Here is a 23,576-nt window from a genome sequence, read left to right as displayed (position 1 = left end):
TTAAATTCACAATGCAAATTAACCCACTTTTATCAATTTTAAAGCAGAAATTTTGCCTCTATTCAAGGTCAAATTATTTTATCCACGATAAAATACGTTTTTACCCGCTGGTATTAAAGGATAAAACACGTGTTAGCGTAAATCTAAAAACGGCCCCTGTGGCATAGTACCGAAGACGCTGGCAGCATTTCCTCGCTGGATTGTAAAGCTAATACGCTGAGCGAGGAAGCTGCCAGCTCTTCGGTCTCCGGTGGCGTCTCTTAGTCTCTTCGACAGGTCCTTGAAGAGACTCAGAGCGCCAGGGCCCCACGGGCCAAGGGTCTCGACGCCGAATGGCATAAAAATATATTGTATTGAATTAATTTTAATTAGTGATATTATGACCTATAACTTTCATGTTTAGCACTATGCTGTAAATGTAAGTTGGTTGAATAAATAAACAATAAACAAACAATATATACTATATTCTGCCATTCGGCATGTGAAATTCGATTGTGTTCATGCAAGAAACAGAAGTCCTGAGCTACCTTTTCGTGCACAAACACAGGTTTGACATTGACTGCTGTCATTTATGCCAAATAACAGTTGATACCAAATCTAACATTAAAACTTAAACCTAAAGAAATCGTCTAGGGAATAAAAGCAACAATCATACAATAACTTATACAGTTTGTTTTTGAAATCCGTATAAGTAAGGGTTTTTAAATATGCTGGAATTTTATTATATATTCTAATACCCATAATGTAGGCACTTTTCCTTCTGACTAGTCTAAATATATAAAAGAAGAAGCTGACTGACTGACTGACTGACTGACATATCAACGCACAGCCGAAACCGCTGGTCCTAGAGATTTCAAATTTGGCACGTAGGTTCCTTATATAGTATAGAGGAGCACTAAGAAAGGATTTTCCAAAATTCACCTCCTAAGGGGGTCAAATGGGGGTTCAAAGTTTGTATGAGGAAACAAGATTAGTTTGACTATTTTATTCGAAACTTCACAGGAAGATTCCTTAAGACATATGACTGAATACGTGTTTCAGGTTTTTTGAAAATTTAACCCCTAAAAGGGTGAAAAGGGGGTGATAAAGTCTAAAAATCAATATAGGTATCGTTTTTATGGTTTATCGGGTCGCTGATCACGATAAATACAACGTTTTTAAAATCTAACGAGGCGGAAGTGAAATAACTTCTCCCCTGTTGTGGTGCAATGGGGTTTAAATATCAAAAAATATATAAAAGAAGATATTGACTGACTGACTGATATATCAACGCACAGCCGAAACCGCTGGTCCTAGAGATGTCAAATTTGGGATGTAGGTTCCTTATATAGTGTAGAAGAGCACTAAGAAAGGATTTTTCAAAATTCGCCTCCTAAGGGGGTCAAATGGGGGTTCAAAGTTTGTATGGGGAAACAATGTTAGTTTCACTGTTTTATTCGAAACTTCACAGGAGGGATCCTAAAAACATATGACTAAAGACGTGTTTCAGGTTTTTTGAAAATTTAACCCCTAAAAGAGTGAGAAGGGGGTGATAAAGTCAAAAAACTAATATGGGTATCGTTTTTACGGTTTATTGGGTCACTGATCACGATAAATACAACGTTTTTAAAATCTAACGAGGCGGAAGTGAAATACCTTCTCCCCTGTTGTAGTGCAATGGGGTTTAAATATCAAAAAATATATAACAGAAGAAACTGACTGACTGACTAACTGACATAATATATCAACACACAGCCGAAACCGCTGGTCCTAGAGATTTCAAAGTTGGCACATAGGTTCCTTATTTATGGCGTAGAGGAGCACTAAGAAAGGATTTTAAAAAAATCTCCTCTTAAAAGGGTGAAATGGGGGTTCAAAGTTTGTATGGGGAAACAAGATTAGTTTGACTATTTTATTCGAAACTTCACAGGAGGATTCCTAAAGACATATGACTAAATACATGTTTCAGGTTTTTTCAAAATTTGACCCCTAAAGGGGTGCAAAGGGGGTAAAGTCAAAAACACAATATGGGTATCGTTTTTATGGTTTATCGGGTCGCTGATCACGATAAATACAAGGATTTTAAAATCTAATGAGGTGGAAAAGAAATTTTCTCCCCTGTTGTTGTGCAATGGGGTTAAAATATCCAAAATAGCCATGAGTATAGGTATAGTTTTTATCTTTACTTCTGTTTCAAGAGATTTTAAATTGACACGGAAGTTCCTTAGAGGAGCACTAAGAGAGCACTTTTTCAAAGTTCACCTCCTAGCATGATAATTTGACAGGGGCAAGGACAGGGACAGGGACAGGGACAGGGACAGGAACGGGATAGGGTTAGGGATAGGGTTAGGGATAGGGATAGGGATAGGGATAGGGATAGGGTTAGGGATAGGGATAGGGATAGGGATAGGGATAGGGATAGGGATAGGGATAGGGATAGGGATAGGGATAGGGATAGGGATAGGGATAGGGATAGGGATAGAAATAGGGGACGGGGACGGGGATAGGGATAGGGGAGGGACGGGACGGGGACGGGGACAAGGATAGAGATAGGGACGGGGATAAGAATAGGGATTGGGGTCGGAATAATCGGTCGGCAATCGATATCTAGGCAGTGTAAAATGCAGGTGGCTCAGTGGGAAGGGATTAATAAGTAGGCATCGGCGAGTATCCTGCATCCGTAATAACTAATATTACATTCAATGTGCTGTAAGAAGATCGTTGTTTGCTTGCCTTTTATATGTTTACGTTTGCAATAAGTATAAGCAAAATGGAAAAAATTGTAAGCGATAATGCAAGGAAGTACTTTTTACCCTACCGACCATAAGCGTTGAGATACTGGCTATGTGGGTTGTATGAAGTTTCCCCAGTATAAATATTTATATAGGTAAAATACATACATATTCGTACCTACTACCTACGCTGTGGTCGCTGTGTAACAATTCTACAATCATTGCAAGAATTTATTTTAAAACAATAGTAATATGTGTAAGGTAGGTACAGTCAGCCAAAAAAGTGGTTTACCACTTTTCGATCAATAGAGTCGAAAAGTGGTAAACCACTTTCTTGGCTGACCGTACAGAAAATAGATCAGTTACAATGGCCCCCCAGTCGAGAATTGCCCCGCTTTACCTTAATCGAAATAATCGCGGACAGATGTACCTACAAAGAAACCTACGGATCCAAATGAAAATCTTATTTTTTGTAAACGTTTCAATAAGAATACTTTTATTACGCGGGCGAAGCCGCGGGTAAAAGCTAGTAGATTATATAAAACTAGTAGGCTTACCTGATGCTTTGACGGATGCTCTTGGCAGAGGCCTCTGCTTGTCCTTCCTTCGGTTCGTGGGGCCCGGGCACCCAGATTTTATACAAGGACTTGGCAAAGCGGCTGACTGAGACTACGGGGGACAAAAGAGCTGGCAGCTTCCTCGCTCAACGTATAAGTATTGCGATTCAGCGAGGAAATGCTGCCAGCATCTTGGGCACTATGCCTCAGGGTCTTTAGACTTAGATTTTTAGTTTTAGAGTATTTTTTAATGCCTAGTTTATAATATTTATTGTACCAAATTTTTATTTAAGTGTTATTATTAATAAAGGTTAAAAAAAAGGTAACTTTACTATTTATTTACATATTAATTAAATTCAATAAAGATAAATATTTTCCCCCTCACTGCTCACGCTAACACGCTAACACGTGTTTTATCCTTTAATACCAGCGGGTAAAAACGTATTTTATCGTGGATAAAATAATTTGACCTTGAGTAGAGGCAAATTTTCTGCTTTAAAATTGATAAAAGTGGGTTAATTTAGTGATGAAAATGTTTTACCACCTGTGGAACTACTGGAAACAGTGATAAACGCGTTTTTTGCGTTGTACTTTCCTCGCTATAGTCAGTGGAAAAATATTTTGGCTGTCTCTCGCATTTATTTTGTGACACTGATGTTTGTTTGAAGTATTTGACATGTATCATTTTTATTAGCAGGTCAGTAGCCGCGCTAGACCCAATATACCTAGAAAAATACCTAGTTTCTTGAATAATGGTCTACAGGTCTCGTAGAATGGTCTGATTTACAGGTACAGACTGCAAATCATATTCTGGTACCACTGTAACATTCTTGCCTAACAGGAAGTGTCCAGTCCAGGCGTTAAGACATTAAATTCACGAGGATCATCACTAACCGGTAGTGTGCATAATGGCCGTGAGTTCATAATGGCTTCAATCTTACAGAAAATGGTCGTGAGTTTCTCAAACGGTAAGGCTTTGTCGCCGACAGCTTGCAGAGCTCGCACGAGATGATACTTCGCAATGCGCACGTAGCTCTCCCATAAACCGCCCACATGAGAAGCACTAGGAGGATTGAACTGCCAATCTATCCAGCGCTGAGCGCAGTCGTTCAAAATATCCTTTTGGTTGCCCTTGTCAGACGTAAATTTTTAAACATCGGCAAGATGTTTGCTAGTTGCTGTGAAATTCGTTCCACAGTCGAAGTAATAGCACCGAGATGCCGCGTCGAGACCGTTGCGCCGTAAAGTTTCCTTTATGTAGAAAGGTCCAGCTAGGTTTACACTCTACACGCTCGAACACTTTATTTGGCTACAGTCGAATTGATGGAAAGTCACCTATTTTAAGCTGAAGAAGAGTTGGCTTACATTTAAAGCAGTTCTTGCACTTTCCATGAATTGATCGGATAAGGCTACGAGCCGATAAGATCCAATATCTCTGTTTAAGAATATTTTGTAAATTCGTGTGTAAATATATCTTATGAAAATATTCGACCAAGAGCTTAGTAAATCTACTTTGCTTCGACAATAATATCCCGACCGTAATAATACGACCCCCCACCCTGAGGAAGCCACGATCAAGGGTGCAAGCTTCCTTAACGAAGGGATGTACGTGATACCCTGTTTTAAAGCGGCTTGTACTAATTTAATCAAGCTATCATTGTTGTCTTTAGTCGTTAAGACTTGGTCATCACGTAACTAGCACCGTAACCGTAGAATCATCGCAGTAAACGCAAGATCCAGGCGAATGCTTCTTTGCATTATAGAATAAGAAGAGAACTGGTTGCATACGCGATCGACGAATTCCAGTTTGCTCAACTAAAAGATGGTAGTCAATGCAACTTAACTAATACTTACTACTACTACTTACTTACTTACTGCGATGGCTCAGCGACCCGAAGTACTTCTTGGCCTCCGACACAATATTCCGCCATTCGCTCCTATCCTGTGCGATCTGATGCCACTCAGTTACTTGAAGGTCACACAGGTCTTTCTGGACCTCATCGATCCATCGGTCTGGGTCTTCCGATCGGCCGTTTTTCAGTAGATCGCCACAGGTGAGCTCTTTTGGCCACACGATCCTCTCCCATCCTCTCCACATGGCCGAGCCATCGCAGACGAGAAGTCTTGCTCTCGCCGATGACGTTGGGTTGACTAATGATACTTTGAAAATCAAAATCCTACCTACTTAATCAAAACCTTTTTTGCTAATCCGCGAATAAAACGTAGATTCTATTCGCGGATTAGCAAATTAATCTTCTTTATTTTTACTAAAATGGATTACCGCAAAGTAAGGACAACGACTGATTCCATCAATTCATTTTACCAACAGGGTCGAGTATTATAGAGAGTTACTGTCAAAGTAAAATATGTAATCACAGTGCATAGACTGTCATCTCTCGACACAGGCTTAAAACTTTTAAACCTCAGTTTTGACAATTTGGCCAATGTCAATTTTTTTTAATACCACGTCGGTGGCAAACAGGTATACGGTCCGCCTGATGGAAAGCGGTCACCGTAACCTATGGACGCCTGCAACTCAAGGGGTGTCATATGCGCGTTGCCGACCCATTAGCAACTTGTACACTCCTTTTTTGAAGATTTACGCTTCGAAGCTTAAATTCGCAACACTACATCAGGTGTGACAGGGGTCAATCGCCGATCAGTTCCTATACTTATAATTTAAAAAAAGTAAAGGTCGATATTGTGCCTTGCATTAGGGTTGACTGACTCCGGTGCAAGATCTCGCATTCGAGTTCGTGGTGCATCGGAAGGGATAACACGATTCGACTCTGGGTACGTAGCCAAAAGCACAAACCCTTAGGATAATATAGTTTTCATAGTTTCGATCGGCGTAGACGCTAGCAAATTGCATACATTTAGGTACTTATATTATTATAATTATGCTTTCTTATTGGTTCCAGGAATGCCATGACTACAACCATCAATAATATTTTATTTTGGTGTATAGTCGTTAATGGGATATGTAAGTAACTCTTGTTCGACATAGATATTTAACACTTTCGCTACCAAGAACCCGACAGTCGGGCACACCGCTCGTAGAAGCGTAGCCGATTACATGGGTTTCCCCGTATGTAGCGAAAATGTCGTAGCGCCGCGTAGAGCCCGGTTTCGAAAGGCCAAGCAGCATTTCTACTTGACACAACATTAACTTGATAAAAGATAACTATTTCAATACGAGTAATAATGTAATAAATATTGCAGCGATACCATCGATAGATTCATTAAGGGTATTGAAACAGCCGGGATTGGAACTCGAATCTGGAAGGAATACTTCGAGCCCGCGGCGGCTTAGCAGCCTTGAGCTGAGGGGCTGGTCGCATGCGGACCTGCCTGTAAGGAGGCCTCATTCGAGACTTGAGCGGCATAGAAAGAGGCCTCGGTTTTCAGGAGTTCTGTTCGTGGGAGTGCACTTGAGGAACCTTGGCGGACTGCCGCGGAGGGGCACGGGTTCCCGCCGAGGGCCGCGCGCCGGCCGCCGGTCGGATGCCCGGAGAAAAGACGACTCCGACTTCGAAGCCTTCATGAAGAAGATGTTCAGGTAATACTCTCTCTCTCTCTCCCTCTCTCTCTCTCTCTCTCTCTTACAAGCTATGAATCCCACAGTGGTGGGATTCATAGCTTGCTTTGCCCTATATTTGACGTCGTTTACGGACACTTTGCATCTTTGCACTCAGCCATCATGTCTTTTATATCACTATTTCTACTTGACATCCCGCAGTGTGGCATCCAAATCCCCGATCACTGTAGATTAGTGATAGAATCCTGCCTACTTGAGGTATTTTCTACTCTGAGGTGTTTCCGTGTTGCAGTGACATGCCACAATCGATGGGCAAGAAGGGCTACATCGACGAAGTGAAAGACGGGCCAAACGCGGGCTACAGACCGTACTGGTACGGGTACAACTTTGCGACGGACCGTCCCGAGTCTAAGCAGAAGATCAATCAGGAGTCCAGCCACGAGGACTTCGACTACGGCATGGGAATGGGCAACGGGACTGGCACCTGGGGCGGCGGCGCCAAGACGCTCGGGCGGATCGACGACCAGCTCGGGGCAGGCGTGCTCGTGAACGAGGATGTTCGCGCGCGCCCCAAGAAGGCCAAGTGCGCGCCCAACATGGGCCCGAAATGCGACTTAGGTGTATTCGCCGGAGACCTCCCCAATGGCGTCGTCGAAAGCTGGATCCAACTCACCAAGTCCTGCAACGTCTGCTCTGCCAGTGCTAGAGAGTGAGTTAGTGAGTGAGCGGAGGCTCATACTATGCCAAAGAGTTCAAATTAAAAATTGGTTGTCTGTAAAGTCGGTTTACAGACGGTAGTTTGACGTGACAACGTCAAACATTACAGTACTTAGTATAGATTAAACAATGAGATTTTTAAATGCAAGAATTACTTACCTGTATTGCCGCAATTGTTGTATTTAAGACACATGAAAATCACAATAACATTTCACTTCATTTTATAAACATTTGACGCAAAGCGGTTCACGTGTATCTTTTGTGCGAGTAAAAAGGAGATAGATGCAACACGAACCGAACTGAGCCGATCGCTCGAGCCGATCATGCCTCTCTCTCGTTCGTGCCGCGCTGTCGCTTGCGGAACTGGACATAGCAGGGGGAAATTAGCTAAAATTACGGCATAATTAATGGAAGGTTTTTTAAATTGAAATATGTACGTTATAGACCGAAGTTATTTTTCATCAACCCTCCCCACTCCTCCCGCCTCTGCGTCACCCCTCTACCCTCCCTTAAAGTGCCGAAAATGCGGTTTTTCTCGATTTCTGACAAAACTGTTGAAGATACAGAAAAAGCGCGTAGGAACGAAGTAATCCTTAATAAATTAACTACAAATCATTCATTAACACTTTGGTTCTAGCACTTATAGTTTACGCGTGATCCGTCACGAAAGTTGGTCCTTTGCTGCAATCTTCTTTAGTGAATGTGAAGTTTTCGCCCAAAATGCATACGAAATCGTCGAAATTTGTTTGATGTAACTAAAATATTGTAACTCATGACTAAAATAAAATTAAGGGGGAAAAATCACTACCATGGGTGGAATTTCCAATATGTCTTGGAATTCCAGTAACTATTTAAGACGTAATATTTTCACGGTAGTAGTCGCTAGGAGTACCATTGATCTATATAGTGTATCTATGACTGGGGATGAGCTTTTGGTAGCTGTTGGTAGAGCCCTGGAGTATCAATCCAGTAGCCGTGAGTTCAAGTCCCACCCATGGTAGTGATTTTTCCCCCTGAAATTCATTTTCAGTTTATAATATTTTAGTAATATCAAACAGATTTCGTAAGCAATTTGGGAGAAAACTTAACATTCACTAAAGAAAATTGCAGTAAAGGACCAACTTTCGTGATGGATCACGCGAAACCTATAAGTGCTAGAACCAAAGTGTCAATGAACGATTTGTAGTAAATTTATCAAGGATTACTTTTTTCCTACACGTTTTTTCTGTATCTACAACGGTTTTGTCAGAAATCGCGAAAAACCGCATTTTCGGCTATTTAAGGGGGGGAAGAGGGGTGACGCAGAGGGGGGAGGGATGGGGAGGGTTGATGAAAAATAACTTCGGCCTGTAATGTACATATCCCAATCAAAAAAAATCTTCCATTAATTATGCCAACATTTTCATATATAACTTTCCAGAAGCAACGGACTAACAATAACGTTAACTTTTTCGTGCATGCAGCCCGTAGTAACGAGTTATTAGACGTTGTCACGTCAAAAAGTCAGCACAGTATAGTGTCGTCCCGTTTTCTTAATGAGGAGGCACACTTAAAGAGTATGACAGATGGCGCCACTTTATTAGTCCATTGCACAGATAAAGAATTTCATACGTGAGAGCGAGAAGAAGATATTTTTCTCTGTCTCTCACGTATGAATGACAGTGACATGCCTAGACATTTGCACAGGCGCCGCCTGGCGGGATAAAATGGCAGTGTGCCTTCTCATTGATTTGAAAGGTATGATACTACAGTGTTGCAACTTGCTAATTTCTCTTTCTTTCTTCTCTGAAGATCTGGAGATCTCGGGTTCGAACCCGGCTCATACCAATGAGTTTTTCTGGACTTAAGTGCGAAATGTCATTTGATATTTGCCAGTCGCTTTTCGGTGAAGGAAAACATCGTGAGGAAACCGGACTAATTCCAATAAGGCCTAGTTACCCTTCGGATCGGAAGGTCAGATGGCAGTCGCCTTAGTGAAAACTAGTGCTTACGCCAAATATTGGGATTAGTTGTCAAAGCGGACCCCAGGCTCACATGAGCCGTGGGAAATACCGGGATAATGCAAGGAGGATGATGAGTTCATAAGCACTTTGAAAGAATCCTAAAGGAGCCCAGAAAAATAATGAAAAATATGTTTTATTTTTGAATATATTGCATTATCAGTGCTTATTAAATAGATTCCATCAAATATTTCATAAATATATTAATCAACGTCCGTAAAATGTGTGCCTACGCCAAGAGAATTAGTTGTCAAAGCGAACCCTAGCAGCACCCATGAGCAGTGGTGAATGCAGTAACGAAAGGAAGATGATTGATGATTAAAGTGTCTCGTACCCTGCCTGCTAAGCCGCGGTCCCGGGTTCGAATCCCGGTAAGGGTATTTGTGTGATGAGCACAGATATTAGTTCCTGAGTCATGGATGTTTTCTATGTATGTATTGTATTTACGTGTATTCTTGCAAAATAAAAAGTTTGAAGTTTGAAGTTTTTCCCATCACGGAACAATGGTGTTCCGGACCCTTGGGAGGAGTGCGCGGGGCCGAAGCCAACGCGTAAGAGGTACACCGAGCGGATGCTGCCCTTGCCCGTATCATGGTACACACGCAGAGGCAGCACCCGCCAGGGTGTAAGGACTATTTGGATGTTTTCTATGTATATAAGTATTTGTATATTATACATATATATCGTTGTCTGAGTACCCAAAATACAAGCCTTCTTGAGGTTACCGTGGGACTCAGTCAATCTGCGTAAGAATGTCCTATACCTCTAATACCTGTCTATACCCCTAAAAGGATGGGCCTGGTATGCACCGTGGACAACAGCGGGGAGGTGTTTCAAGAGATGCATGCGTGCGTGATGGAGAAGAATAACTGCGTCAAGGGCATCGCGGGTACGTGTCGCTAAATAAACGTAATGTACCTGCGACTTTCTTTCCGAAGGTCGCGGGTTCGAACCTTTTTTTTTTTAATAAATGGGCTTACTCTTGGCCACAGACTAGCCAAAGGCAACCTCGGCTCGCATCAATGACTTTTTCGGAATTTATGTGCGAAATGCCATTTGATATTTGCCAGTCGCTTGGTGAAGGAAAACATCGTAAGGAAACCAGACTAATTCCAATAAGGTCTAGTTTACCCTTCGAGTTGGAAGGTTGGAAGATGGCAGTCGATTTCATAAAAACTAGTGCCTACGCCAAATCTTGGGATTTGTTGTCAAAGCGGACCCCAGGCTCCCATGAGCCGTGGCTAATGCCGGGATAATGCAAGGAAGATGATGACAATCAAATTTCATAATTCCATATTCCTAAAACGTCGCAATGCCAAAACAGATTAGTTTCACAATGTCTAAAACTTTGACTTAAACCTACCTAGTTCTCAAATTGCCGCATTCCCAAAATGTCTAAAAATCGAATTAACTTAAAACCAAAACTTCACTTTCTCAAAATGCATAAAATATAGTATCCATGAAAACTGTAATTTTACAGTTTTTCATAAATACCCCAAGAGCTATCCGGTCTACTGGGAAAATAACTTAATTCTATAACAGTACTTTTTATGTCACCATAAATTAAGTTTGGTAATTTAGTATAGTTTTTTTAGTTAAGCCACCAAAATTTGTGACAAGAAACGTATAATATAATAAAAAAAAGATTATTTTAATTCACTAAAAATCAGGCGAAAATGGTATCAGGACTTTTGTTTTAAATTCGACTACTTTAATTTATGACCTTTTATAACACATTAAGAAACCACCTATTTTTGTGAATGATACTTCGTAGTAGCAAAAAGCGGAGTAATTAAATTAGTTATAACACAAGCAATAAAAGGACAAGTGAAGTTATGGTTGTTTTGTATCTACATTATGTGTTGAAACACTATTTCTACTGAAACCACCCTAAAAACAAAACGGAAGTTCAATATTTTACTAGCTCGGAATAACATTCAGGGCAAAAATTATATTAGCAAAAAAATTGGAACAGACTTTTCGTTAAGATCAAAATAAAGAAGAATAAAAAATAATCCACCTTTAAATGCACGCCAAGAAGCGCTAAAACCTGTACTGAAAGAAGTATTTTCATATTTTTCATTTACCTACAAACTCTACTATTGACGATATCATTTTCTGCATTATTTCAAAAGTTAGTTATTCATTCGTATTTTCATTACATCGCGGTATAATAATATATTTCGCCACCTTTATAGCCTGACAAGTTTTTATTTGACCCTCGCCGCGTTGCGGATTTTCAGCTGAACTAATTTCTTTTACTGGCAAGGATTTTTTTGACACCCGTCATCGAAAGTCATCGAATGTCAGTGATGTAAACTAGAAGTAAATATTTTAAAATTTCTAACGATTTCATCGCAAATATGCCCAAAATAATATAAAAAAAAGTGAAAACAACTATACTGAACGTGATAAATAACGTACAACAAAAAAGGATGATGGATTTCACAGCATTTCGATAACAATGTTCCGAGATCGGTTGTTGACATGTCCGGTACTGACGGTTTATAGTGCGGTTCTACTGTATTGATTAGTTGGTTTCGATTTAGCTCAGGTATATTTTTTGTTCTTATTGATGGTGTCTGTAGCTCTGCCGTGGAAAATATTTATAGAAATAATGAAGCCGTTCCATAATTGCCACCAGTACAGAACAAGGCCCCACGCAAAAAGAAAATAAACCTTGACAACTTCGATTAAGGCACAAGATTCATGGATTTTAGGCTATGTGAAAAGAAGTAGCGAGTCTTAAAACCTTGCTTATTAAATTTTGATTCTCTAAAACCATGTTTTAATTTTCTATAAATATTAATGGGTAACCAGTACACGCTGTCCCCATTACATATGACGTCGGCACATTATTGCCATATGAAAGCGGTTTGTAGCGACACTGTTTCAGGGTCAAATAAAAACTTGTCAGGCTTTTCTATCGCTTAAATAGCTCAGTTATAGTAGCGTAAGACGATGGGCGCGCTCCTGACCTGACGTCGTGGGTTCGATCCTCGGCAGTGGAAATCTTTTTTTTCTTGTTATTATTTTTTTTATCTTTTATACCCTCTCTTATTAAATATTGATTTTTTTAGTATTAGATTTACAACCCATTTCATTGAAATTTTATTAGACACATGTAATGCAATAAGTTTAAAAATTGTCTTTCAGTATTAGAATTGATTGAAGGTAACCTAAGGTTCAACATCGTTCCTACTAACCGCAATACTCTGTCTTAGCTAACCATATACAATACCTTTGACTAAATAATATTTGGTAAAATGAAATTTGACCAAGTAAAAATTTTGAGAAACAAATACTTGCCAAAAAAAGTTTTGCTAAATGTCAATTTGCGATAAGTTGTTTTGCCAAACGTTTATTTGGGAAATGATAATTTGGGAATAATAGTTTTTGGGATGTGAAACTTTGGGAAACGTTTTTCGGCGAATCGTCAGTAAGTCTCTTTCTAACTCCCCACTTTCCTAAAATGGGGTTGGAAGTTTTTATGGAGCATTCCGCAGTTTTAGCATTTAACGCGAGCGACGCCGTGGGGGAAATTTTTAAATATAAGTATAGGTAACTAAAGGTTTACTGACGATTCGCCAAAAAACGTTTCCCAAAGTTTCACATCCCAAACTATCTGTATCGTTAAGTATGAAGACAACTTTGAGTAGCCGTATTTATTTGCTATTAGATTTTTTTCTTATAACAAGACATGGGCTTAATAAGGCACATAATAAGGTACACATTTTGTCCTAGAAGCTCGACGTAAAGCATATGGTTTAGACAGTATTGACTTAATCCTCCCGAGTACCAATTACGATTCCGGACAAATGCTACTAGAAAATTTACAAAGTGCGTAAAAGACGATACGATTGCGAAAAAAAATTGTACGGTGCGAACCTCAACGACACATGATCCACAAAGCAGAATATCTGGACATAGTCTAGCCACTGTTATTAAAAAAAAAATAAAGTTCAGGATCTGTGTATGGCGGCCATTTAGAGAATGTGGCATGGTGCTTACTCTAACTCCGACTTTGATGTCGAATTTGACTATCATACACTGTTTATATTGATCTGGTTTAGGCACTGTTCAAACACCATGAATGTCAATTAGACTTTGGCCTATGGATAATTTTTTTATCTGTTTCTCTCATCCTGCTCGCATCAAAAATTTACGGCAATCCGGAACGTTGCTCAAAATTGTGTTTTATTAATTTATATAAATTCACCGCATTTATTCTACAAGTACCCAATTGGAAAACCATGAAGAGGACTCTTAAAGAATATATTTTGGCAGCATATTAACCTTTGTTTGTTTAAATCGTACAAAGAGTCATTGAAATATTCTCAAATTAAGCCAGATAGGGGTTGTCCGAAATTTATTTGCTAGACCTTAATGAAAATACCATAAAGTCCCTAAAATAAAAAAAAATATCAGACCTTCTTATATCAAATAGTGCTTACCAATACCTTCAGATCATACTCTCGGAACATAATAATACAAAATTATGCACATGTCAACATTTAGACGAGGTTTGTTTTGTCCTTATACTTAACGATACAGTCCTTATTCCCAAATTATCATTTCCCAAATAAACGTTTGGCAAAACAACTTATCGCAAATTGATATTTAGCAAAACTTTTTTTGGCAAGTATTTGTTTCCCAAAATATTAACTTGGTCAAATTTCATTTTACCAAATATTATTTAGTCAAAGGTATTGTTAGGCAAAATTTTCATTTCCCAATATATTGTATTGTAATTAAATGGCGCACTAGAAATTTGTTTCTGGATTTTATACTTTTTGTCCAAGATTTGTGTGAAATAATGTGTATGTCGTACTTTTTTTCCTCCTGCTGAAAATGTCAAGGATGACATTTTCACTTACATGTCCGGATACATTTTATTAAAAAGAAACCTTATGTTTTCAAAACCATTATGTTCTATTAATTTTTAATTACGTAAAAAAGCAATTTCCGGTTTGCTCACTGTCAACCTAACACGCTCCTCCTCGCTTCGCTCGTCGTCGCACCTAAACTGACCCTGTCGCACACGAGTTTTCTGTTACAATACTAATAAAATTATTACATTACATTTATGCCTTGTAATATTTATTGTCAAACGTGGTTTTGCATGGTGTAATTTGTAGAAACATTTTTTGACAAAAAAATAGTTGACAAAATAATTTTGTCCAGTAATTAATTTGACAAAAATAAAGTTGAGCAAACTTTTCTTGTCCAACTGAAGCCTTGGGAATAAAACTGAAATTATCATTTGACAATTTCAAGTTAAATTTGGCAAAAAAATCTTCGGTAAATTAAATTAATCCCGTAGAAATGAAAATGCAAATGCCTAAATATTTTCGAAATTTGCGATGTGAAATTTTGACCAAACATGTTTTTGGGATATAAGTTTTGCCATTAAAAACGTTTGCGAAATAAAGTTTTGTCTAAATAAAATTTGACTAAGTAAAATTGTGCCAAATGATAATTTGACCAAACAAATTCATTGCGAAACATACCTTTGCCAAACAATACTTTGGGAAATGAAACTATTGCGATATGGTTATTGGGAAATGAAATTTGACGAAACGTTTTTTGGCGAAACGGCAGGACACCGTAACTAAATAATATATTCTAGCTTTTAGCTTAGTAACATAAGTACTATGTTTTATAATTTATAAGACTTTCTCAATACATTAAAAAAAGCTAAATAGGGTTTGCTATGTTGCAGCCATCCAGCCGAATAGGGAATCTTACAACTACTACAATCACGAGTTCGGGGAGTTCCCGTTCGCTGTGACGTCGGGCTGGACCCGCGTAGCCATCCATGGCGAGGAAGATGCCCACATACGCCTCTACGACTCCTGGCCCTTCCACACTTCCAAACACAATTACTGGGTAATAGTTCCCGCTCGCGGTAAAGTCGGGCTCGACCCGAGTGGCCATCCGGGGCACATACGCCTCTACGACTCCTAGCCCCGTAGCCGAATGGCATTTCTATGACGCGAAACGAAAACGAAACGCCGCGAAAGATAGTCTGGCTCTGACGCGCCAATACGCAAGAGAAATAGAAATAGATCAGATATCTACGATCGTTTCGTTTCGTGAGCGTTTGTGCCATTTGAATACGTACCCTGGCCCTACAGCACTTCGAAGAACACTTTCTGGGTAAAAGTTCCCGCTCGCGGTGAATTCGGGTTTGACCCGAGTGGCCAATACGGGGCACGTAGGCTTCTACGACTCCTGGCCCTACAGCACTTCCAAGAACACTTACTGGGTAATAGTTCCCGCTCGCGGTAAAGTGGGTCCGATAACACTTACTGGGTATAGTGTGTAGGGGGGTACCCTAATAAAACATTTTTTTAATACAGTTGCTCAAAAAGAGCTCATTTTTTGGCTGTTTAGCGTGCGAGAAGTTGGTTTTTATGCACTAGTGCGTAAAAAGTTTGCGTTCCATTTTACGACTACTTACCGAGTTGTTTTAATATTAGTACCAAATTTCAGCTTTCTAGTCCTAACCGTCGCTGAGATTATCCGCGGATGGACGGACGGACAGACAGACATGGCGAAACTATAAAGGTTCCTAGTTGACTACGGTACCCTAAAAAGTGCCAACACCTAGAGTCAACCCGTATTCTCACGTAATTATATCGATTTGAAAGAGACGACGACTACAGTGTTGCCACTTTTACAATGATGATTGTAAGGCCGTTTTCACATTATCCGATCCGATATCGGATATCGGAAGGATTTCAATAGAAAAAAATCCAAGATGGCGCCTGTAATGTATGGGATATCGGTCCCACATCCGATATCGGATCGGATAATGTGAAAAAACACACTAAGTTGGTAGGAGGACCTTGAAATTTTCAAGAAAAGAGTGTATACCTGCAACCGCGGTAACGCACTTTCAACTCTTCTGCGCCCGCTGGATGTTTCAGGTGTCTTTGGGCGGCAGTGATCGCTTGCCATTAGTCTACCTGTCTGCTTGTTTGTCTCCTAAATAAATAGTTTGGTCTCGTTCCAGTTTAAGATCAACACCTGGCTACGGTTTTGGTGGGAGCTTCTCTGGAGACCGCCAGTGGAGACCCATTTGCATTACAACGGGGAATCGGTGGCGGCGGCCGTAAACCGTTACGGACTGGAATACTGGGGGGGTTGGTGGAAGGAGTACACGATAGTGTGGGACGTAAAGACCGGCTGGATCCTCATGTCACAGGCCCGCAGGCCCGACGCGCTCTCTGGAGACGAGCGAGTTGTCTTCATCGAGTATACGGCGCCTAAGCCCTGGAGCCCTATCTACATCGACGTCTCCAACCTCTACAAGCGGTGGCTTAACATCGTAATCTACGGTGGGTGCCCACCAAGAGGATCGTAATATAGATCTTTGACTTTGTAATGTAGATCGCGCTTAGCCTCGGTAAAAGAGGCCAATGTGCGTGCTGTGTTAGCCGGGTCGGGCTGCTGGGGTCTGGCCAGCCTGACACTACGCAAAAGCACAGGTTCCTCCTGGTGTCGCCATAAGCTTCTCGGATGCTGAGAATTTGAGCCCGTTGTGGGTTTGAGGATCGAGAATATAGATAATTATTTTGCTGTCGAAGTATAACCTAACCCCAAATTTTAAATTTTGTAAAAACACCCATGTACTTCAGTTTAATTTGTTTTTACGTTGTTAGTATTTATTAAAAACCATTCATTAGATAAAATAATATATTTTGAAATACACCCCGCACATTTGAGTTTAAGATAAGCAAACTGCAACTACAGTCATTCTTTTTTTTTCAGATTTACCATTCGGTTAGTACATACGTCTACTTACGTTTCGAATCCAGAGATTATAGAGACGAGTCGCGTGTGGTTGTGGCGTCGCGTCGACCGGACCCGCTTCAACCTGGTTTTAGTCTGGTTTTATTTTTGATCCAAGGTCGTGGGAACGCAAGTATTGAAATACGGTCCTTTTTTTTTATTTTATTGAAAATTGTGTGGCCAATTATCACTTCCCAACTCACGTTTCGCAGAATTTTAATCCGCCGAATTTTCGTTTCCCATCACGCAACTTATGAAATTGGTTTGTTTTATTTGACAACTTCACAGTTACCAACTTAACATTTGGCCTGTGTTTTATGATGTAATTTTTTATGTAAACTTTCATGTTGTTGAATGTTTTAACAAACATTACGTTAAGACCTACATTTTTATAATACTTGTGTTTTTTTTTATTAAAGTCAAATGTTGGTTCCGGTTTGTTCACGGTCGGTTAAGGGTCCCCCCACATCTGGCGTCTCGGGAGCGTAGCGTCTTTTTTCATACAGTTGGCTCGACGCTACGCTCGCGAGACGCCAGATGTGGGGGGACCCTAACACGCACCTCCTCGCTTCGCTCGTCGTCGTACCTAACTGGACTCTATCACTTATGAGATTTCGGTTACAAATTTTTAGATACTTATGTTTTTATTTTATATTTCCAACCAAAATATGTAGGTATGTGTAGGTATCTTATTGTAACTTGCCTTAAGTATGAAAAGGGGACTGTTGCATTAACGGAACGTTATTCGTCCAAGAGTTGTTTGACCAAGTTAAAGATTTGATAAATAGGAGACTTATCCTCCTAAAATTATGGAGGAATAATAATAATCTGCTACAAAATAACAATGATTCTACCAATTGAAAAGTTGTCAAGTAAAGTTGCTTAGAACCGTTAGTTGTCGAAGTGAAACGTCGGCGAAATGTTGGTTGACAAATGAAATTCGACCAAAAATTTTTCTGTGAAAAGGCAAAACACCCCGATTTTATTCCTTCCTATATCTTGTGTTCAGAATTATCGGTGATGAACCTGGGGTCCTGCCAGTCGGGACGCGTGTGGAACGACTTCCCGACTGACACGGAGGAGGTATTGAACCGCACGATGACCATGGAGAGCCGGCACCTGAAGCGCAAAGAGAGGTTCAAGATCAACAACGAGGAGTGGTCGGCCGAGGACGGGCCCTACGTCGAGTACCCGCACAACCTCTACATCGACAACTAGACTATTACACACACTCATCTAATACTGGCTTTGTTGTTTTAATAAAGAACGCTACGAAATAGTATTATATATGCAACAATTTGAGACTATTTAGGAGTATTTTTTGACTTAAACAACGTTGCATACGATATTTTTCCCCCTCACTAGCTCGGAAACTCGTGTTTTGTCCTTTAATATCAGCGGGTAAAAACGCATTTTATCCACTAGTGGGTAAAGTAATTTGACCTTGAATAAAGTCAAATTAACTGCTTTAAAATAACAAATAATAAATTTGGGGTTACTTTATTTGCTTATTTATTCTTTAAAATTGATAAAAGTAGGTTAATCTAGCAATAAAGATGATTTACCACCTGTGGAACTACTAGAAGCAGTGATAAATGCATTTTTTGCGTTGTAGTTTCCTCGCTATAGTGAGGGGAAAAGTTTTGTGTTACACTCGGGTGCAAATGTATTTTACTTCTCGTGTGTTAAAAAACTCGCAAGTTCAGGATTCTATTCTCGAACCAAATACAACTTTGCTCCCTTGTATAACAAATAACTCTTACTTATTTAATAGGTTTCTAGAAAAAATGTCTTTTTAGTAAACATTGTGTATTCTTCTAAAATATAGTCTTTACGCCGGTGTGTTTTTGGGACCTGAAAATGTACTTTTATTAAAGATTAAGATTACTCTACCATTGCTACCAACTAATCAATTAAAATTGACACAATTCACTCTAGTAAAAAGAAAACAGACATTAATAATTTTCTAATACTTTCAAATTAGTTTTTACTTTTATTTAAAATGGATATAGTACAGTAAATGAAATGAGTATTTTTGAACTGGGTATTAGTAAATCTTTTGTCTTAAGTCATGCTAAAGTCTGCCGTTCGTAAGTTTTTAGAGTTTTTACTCTGTCTTCATATATAATGAGTTCAGGCAAATAAGATTACTAAGCATTTTTAAAGACAAATTATAGACAGTAAGAATATAATGATTCACTTAAAGAAACTCTCAAATTTGTCTCGGAATACTGCATCTTAAATCATTCTTAATTCTTCTTACATAATCAAACTAGTTCTTAAGTTTACTTAAAATGGATAGAGTACAGTAACATTATGAATCCATCCATACTAATCCATACTATCCATCCATCCATACTATCCATATCCATATCCATACTAGTCCATACTATATATACTATATACTATACTACTATACTACTATATACTACTATATACTATACTACTATATACTACTATATAATATTATAAATGCGAAAGTAACTCTGTCTGTCTGTCTGTTACGCTTTCCCGCTTAAACCACGCAACCGATTTTGATGAAATTTGGAACAGACAATCTTTAGACCCTGAGACAGAACATAGGCTACTTTTTATTTCGAAAAAAAGGGATGAAGGGGTTGAAAAAGAGGTTGAAAGTTTGTATGGGATTTCTTAATTTTAAATGATAAAACCATGAAACTTTATATTTTAGCACTTGATAAGAAATCATTAAACATATATTTAAAGTCACATACAGGTCGAACGCGATTAATTTACATTATTTTTACCTTTAAAATAAACATGGTGGGAAATAAACATTAACTAAAAGCGGGTAGATTATATTTATTTGTCTACCCCGAACATTTATATAAATTAATATCGGGTAGTTTTGTGTTGTTTACATCTCCGGTGACATTTTGCTGGGACGTCAGTCTTCCGCGACCACGGCCAGTGCAACCTGGCCGAAACGTTGGGAAAAAAAGGTAAAAATAATGTTAATTAATCGCGTTCGACCTGTATGTGGCTTTAAATATGTGTACAAAGCGCGAGAACTTAAAGTGTTATATCATTAAACATCTTGATAAGGGATAGGGATAGGGATAGCGATAGGGATAGCGATAGGGAAAGCGATAGGGATAGCGATAGGGATAGCGATAGGGATAGCGATAGCGATAGCGTTAGCGATAGCGTTAGCGATAGCGTTAGCGATACGGATACGGATAATATGGGTATCGTTAGAGGGATACGGATAATCGGTCGGCGGTCTCTTACAATCAATGTGCTCTAAGACGATCGTTGTTTGCTTGCTTGAAGATTACGTTTGCGATAAGTATAAGCAAAATGTAAAAAATTGTAAGGGATAATAGAAAAAAGTACTTTTTACCCACCGATCATAGTGTCGAAATACGGGCTATGTGGGATGTTTATAAAGGTTTCCCCAGCGTATATAGAATTACCTACGCTGTGGTCGATGTGTAATATTTCTACAATCATTGCAAGCAAAAGTATTATGTGCAATCGAAATAATCGCAGATAAATATACCTACAGAGAAACCTACGGTCCCTACGGATCCAAATGAAAATCTTAATGAATACTTTTATTACGCGGGCGAAGCCGCGGGTAAAAGCTAGTACATAATACATGATTAAGATAAATTTCAGTTAAAATGAAATGATTATTTCTTAACTGGGTATTAGTAATACCTTTAGTCTTAAGTCAGGCTAAAGTCTACCCTTCGTAAGCTTTTACTCAGTCTTCATATATCATGAGTTTAGTGAAATAAGAAAATGGACTGACTTGGCAATCGCAATTTACACCGTTGATAAAATTGTGTCATGCGATTGCCAAGTCAGTCCATTTTCTTTAAAACATGAAATATATTTAATACTGATATGGTCGTTATTAAGATATTATTAGGTAAGCTGTCTGCTATGGGTAAACTACGTAATAACTTACGGCAGAAGGTCCTTTATGTAGGGACTGAATAAATTAACCGACTTGGTATTAAAGGGATCTCAACTGTTTTTACGCCAGAAGTACTGAGTTGCGAGACTTGGTGTTTTTACAAGTTTTGTTTTTGATGGGATCTCATTTTTTTTAACCGTCGCCTCATATCTCTCAAGAAGGACGGTTATCAAGTCGTCTGTATGTTTTTTTTTTTTATTTTTTTTTTAATGTTTGTTCCTCGATATCTCCGTCGTTACTGGACCGATTTTGAAAATTTTTTATTTGATTGAATGTATATGCATACAGATTGGTCCCATTTTTCTCAGAACTCAGTTCTGATGCTGGAATCCTGGAGAAATCGAGGGAACTCCTCGAATCTGAAAGGCATACATATGGTGATTTTTGTGTTTTTAAAGGAACAGCATGCATTTAGGTACGGAACAGTGACATTTGGTGCAGTGGAACTGCTGATGATGGCCAGAACGGAACTCTTCAAATCTGAACGGCACGCTTATAGTGACTTTGGTATTTTTATAAGAACAGCATGCACTTTCGTCCAGAACAGTGACATTTGGTGCAGTGGAATTGCTGATGATGGTCAGAACCGAATTCCTCAAATCTGAACGGCACGCTTATAGTGACTTTGGTATTTTTATAAGAACAGCATGCACTTTCGTCCAGAACAGTGACATTTGGTGCAGTGAAACTGCTGATGATGGCAAGAACCAAACTCCTCAAATCTAAACGGCACGATTATAGTGACTTTGCCATTTTTATAAGAACAGCATGCGCTTACGTCTAGAACAGTGACATTTGGTGCAGTGGAACTGCTGATGATAGTCAGAACCGTACTCCTCAAATCTGAACGGCACACTCATAACCACTTGACAGTCCTACGATAGCATAGTATCCAAAAAAAAATTCCGGTATACAGTCCTACGATACCTTACTATCCAAAAGAGGGGATGGAGACACAGTTGATTAAAGTGACATCTAGCGAAATATTGCGGCATTATTTACTTATTCTCTTGATACAATAACGTAGCCTAACTACATAGTTTGCTACAAAAAGTATAGATGGCAGTGTACGCTCGTTACTTAATGAATGAAAAAATAAATTCGGCAGTGCCTTGTCAAACTCCGCGTGTTTGTGTTTGATTTTGAATTTGTTTAATTTTTTTTGGATATCTTCATGAGAACTGTATGTGTTGGTTGTGGTATCATTATAAAGGTAAAATAGTATATTTCTCTAATACGTAATAAAAAAAAGGGGGCATCGCTCAAAATTTCCTGTAATTTAAGTAATAGTCAAAAAAAAATTTCTTCATTTTTTTTTCGATTACATAAGTTTAACCTTGATTTATAGTATATGATCATACATATTTTACTATCACTATAATTTTATTTCAAGTACTGTACGTTCATTTATACCGAAGTATTTTTTTTTTAACTATACCTTGTGTAGTTTAGAAGATACAGACGTTTTTGTAAAAAGTTGTGAATTCGCAGCGCGCTGCGCGCGTCGCTTAAAAACCCGGACGGTTGACCGGAATATGGTCGCGCGGGCTGGACTGTCAAGTGGATAAGTGACTTTGGTATTTTTGTAAGAAAAGCATGTATTTAAGTTCAGAACAGTGACATTTATTTAGTTATGTTTGTTAAGCATAATTGAGTTTTCAAGTCAAAGTTTGTCAAGCTTCGATTTCTTATAATATAATCGGATTCATGAGGAATTGAGGAAACTCCTCAAATCTTAACGTTATACGTATATTCATTTGTGTTGCCATCTAATAATTAAAGCATTAAAAGCAGTTTTAAAAAATACCTTCACATTTCTACATAATCCAATATTCGCAAGTAACTTTCACCAGAACCCGAAAGGCGACGGTTTTTTTTTCTTAAAAATTATGTAGACTCTCTGTAGGTAGATAGTCCAACTTTTTCCTTCTTTCCTATTAACCTCCTCATACACGCATTAATAGTTAATAGGTATATGGCCCTGGGGCTGATAGGGGATATCGTGTTCATTGTACCTACACGTGAGCGTAGCAAACGCGAAATTTTGACTAAGAGTATGTAAGTAAAAAATGCATTCTGTCTACCATTTCAAAGATATTTATTCGATGGAAATAATAAACTCGAGCGAAGCGAGCGCGAATTTTTTTCATACTATTGACTCTATTTTATAAAGACAACCCGCTAGTGGAGAGCAAGGTGGGATTCTATCAAAACCCTTATCTTTCATAGGCCAAATGTGGCGACCAGTCTGGCGCAGTCGGTAGTGACCCTGCCTGCTACGCCGCGGTCCCGGGTTCGAATCCCGGTAAG

The 23,576-nt window shown here is 39.1% G+C and overlaps 1 protein-coding gene across 1 annotated transcript; it reads left to right on the top strand.

Moving 5' to 3' along the window:
* The first annotated feature begins 6,021 nt into the window (after positions 1-6,021).
* LOC125234262 lies at positions 6,022-18,565 on the top strand. The gene is made up of 9 exons (XM_048140474.1): positions 6,022-6,061; positions 6,190-6,251; positions 6,491-6,827; positions 7,099-7,515; positions 10,315-10,412; positions 15,246-15,412; positions 16,542-16,866; positions 17,300-17,311; positions 18,330-18,565. The coding sequence occupies exons 2-9, from the start codon at positions 6,197-6,199 to the stop codon at positions 18,536-18,538; spliced, it is 1,620 nt and encodes a 539-aa protein (XP_047996431.1). The 5' UTR covers positions 6,022-6,061; positions 6,190-6,196; the 3' UTR covers positions 18,539-18,565.
* Positions 18,566-23,576: the final 5,011 nt, after the last annotated feature.

The sequence above is a fragment of the Leguminivora glycinivorella genome, chromosome 15 (genome assembly GCF_023078275.1).
Source record: "Leguminivora glycinivorella isolate SPB_JAAS2020 chromosome 15, LegGlyc_1.1, whole genome shotgun sequence".
NCBI lineage: Eukaryota > Metazoa > Arthropoda > Insecta > Lepidoptera > Tortricidae > Leguminivora > Leguminivora glycinivorella.
This window is presented reverse-complemented; position numbering and strand designations above follow the sequence as displayed.

Bases quoted from the DNA above. Each gene is read 5' to 3' on its own strand.
- LOC125234262 (XM_048140474.1), top strand. From the start codon at position 6,197: ATGACTACAACCATCAATAATATTTTATTTTGGTGTATAGTCGTTAAT. The intron at 6,828-7,098 runs GTAATACTCTCT...TCCGTGTTGCAG, and splicing joins TTCATGAAGAAGATGTTCAG to TGACATGCCACAATCGATGG. The intron at 10,413-15,245 runs GTACGTGTCGCT...GCTATGTTGCAG, and splicing joins CTGCGTCAAGGGCATCGCGG to CCATCCAGCCGAATAGGGAA.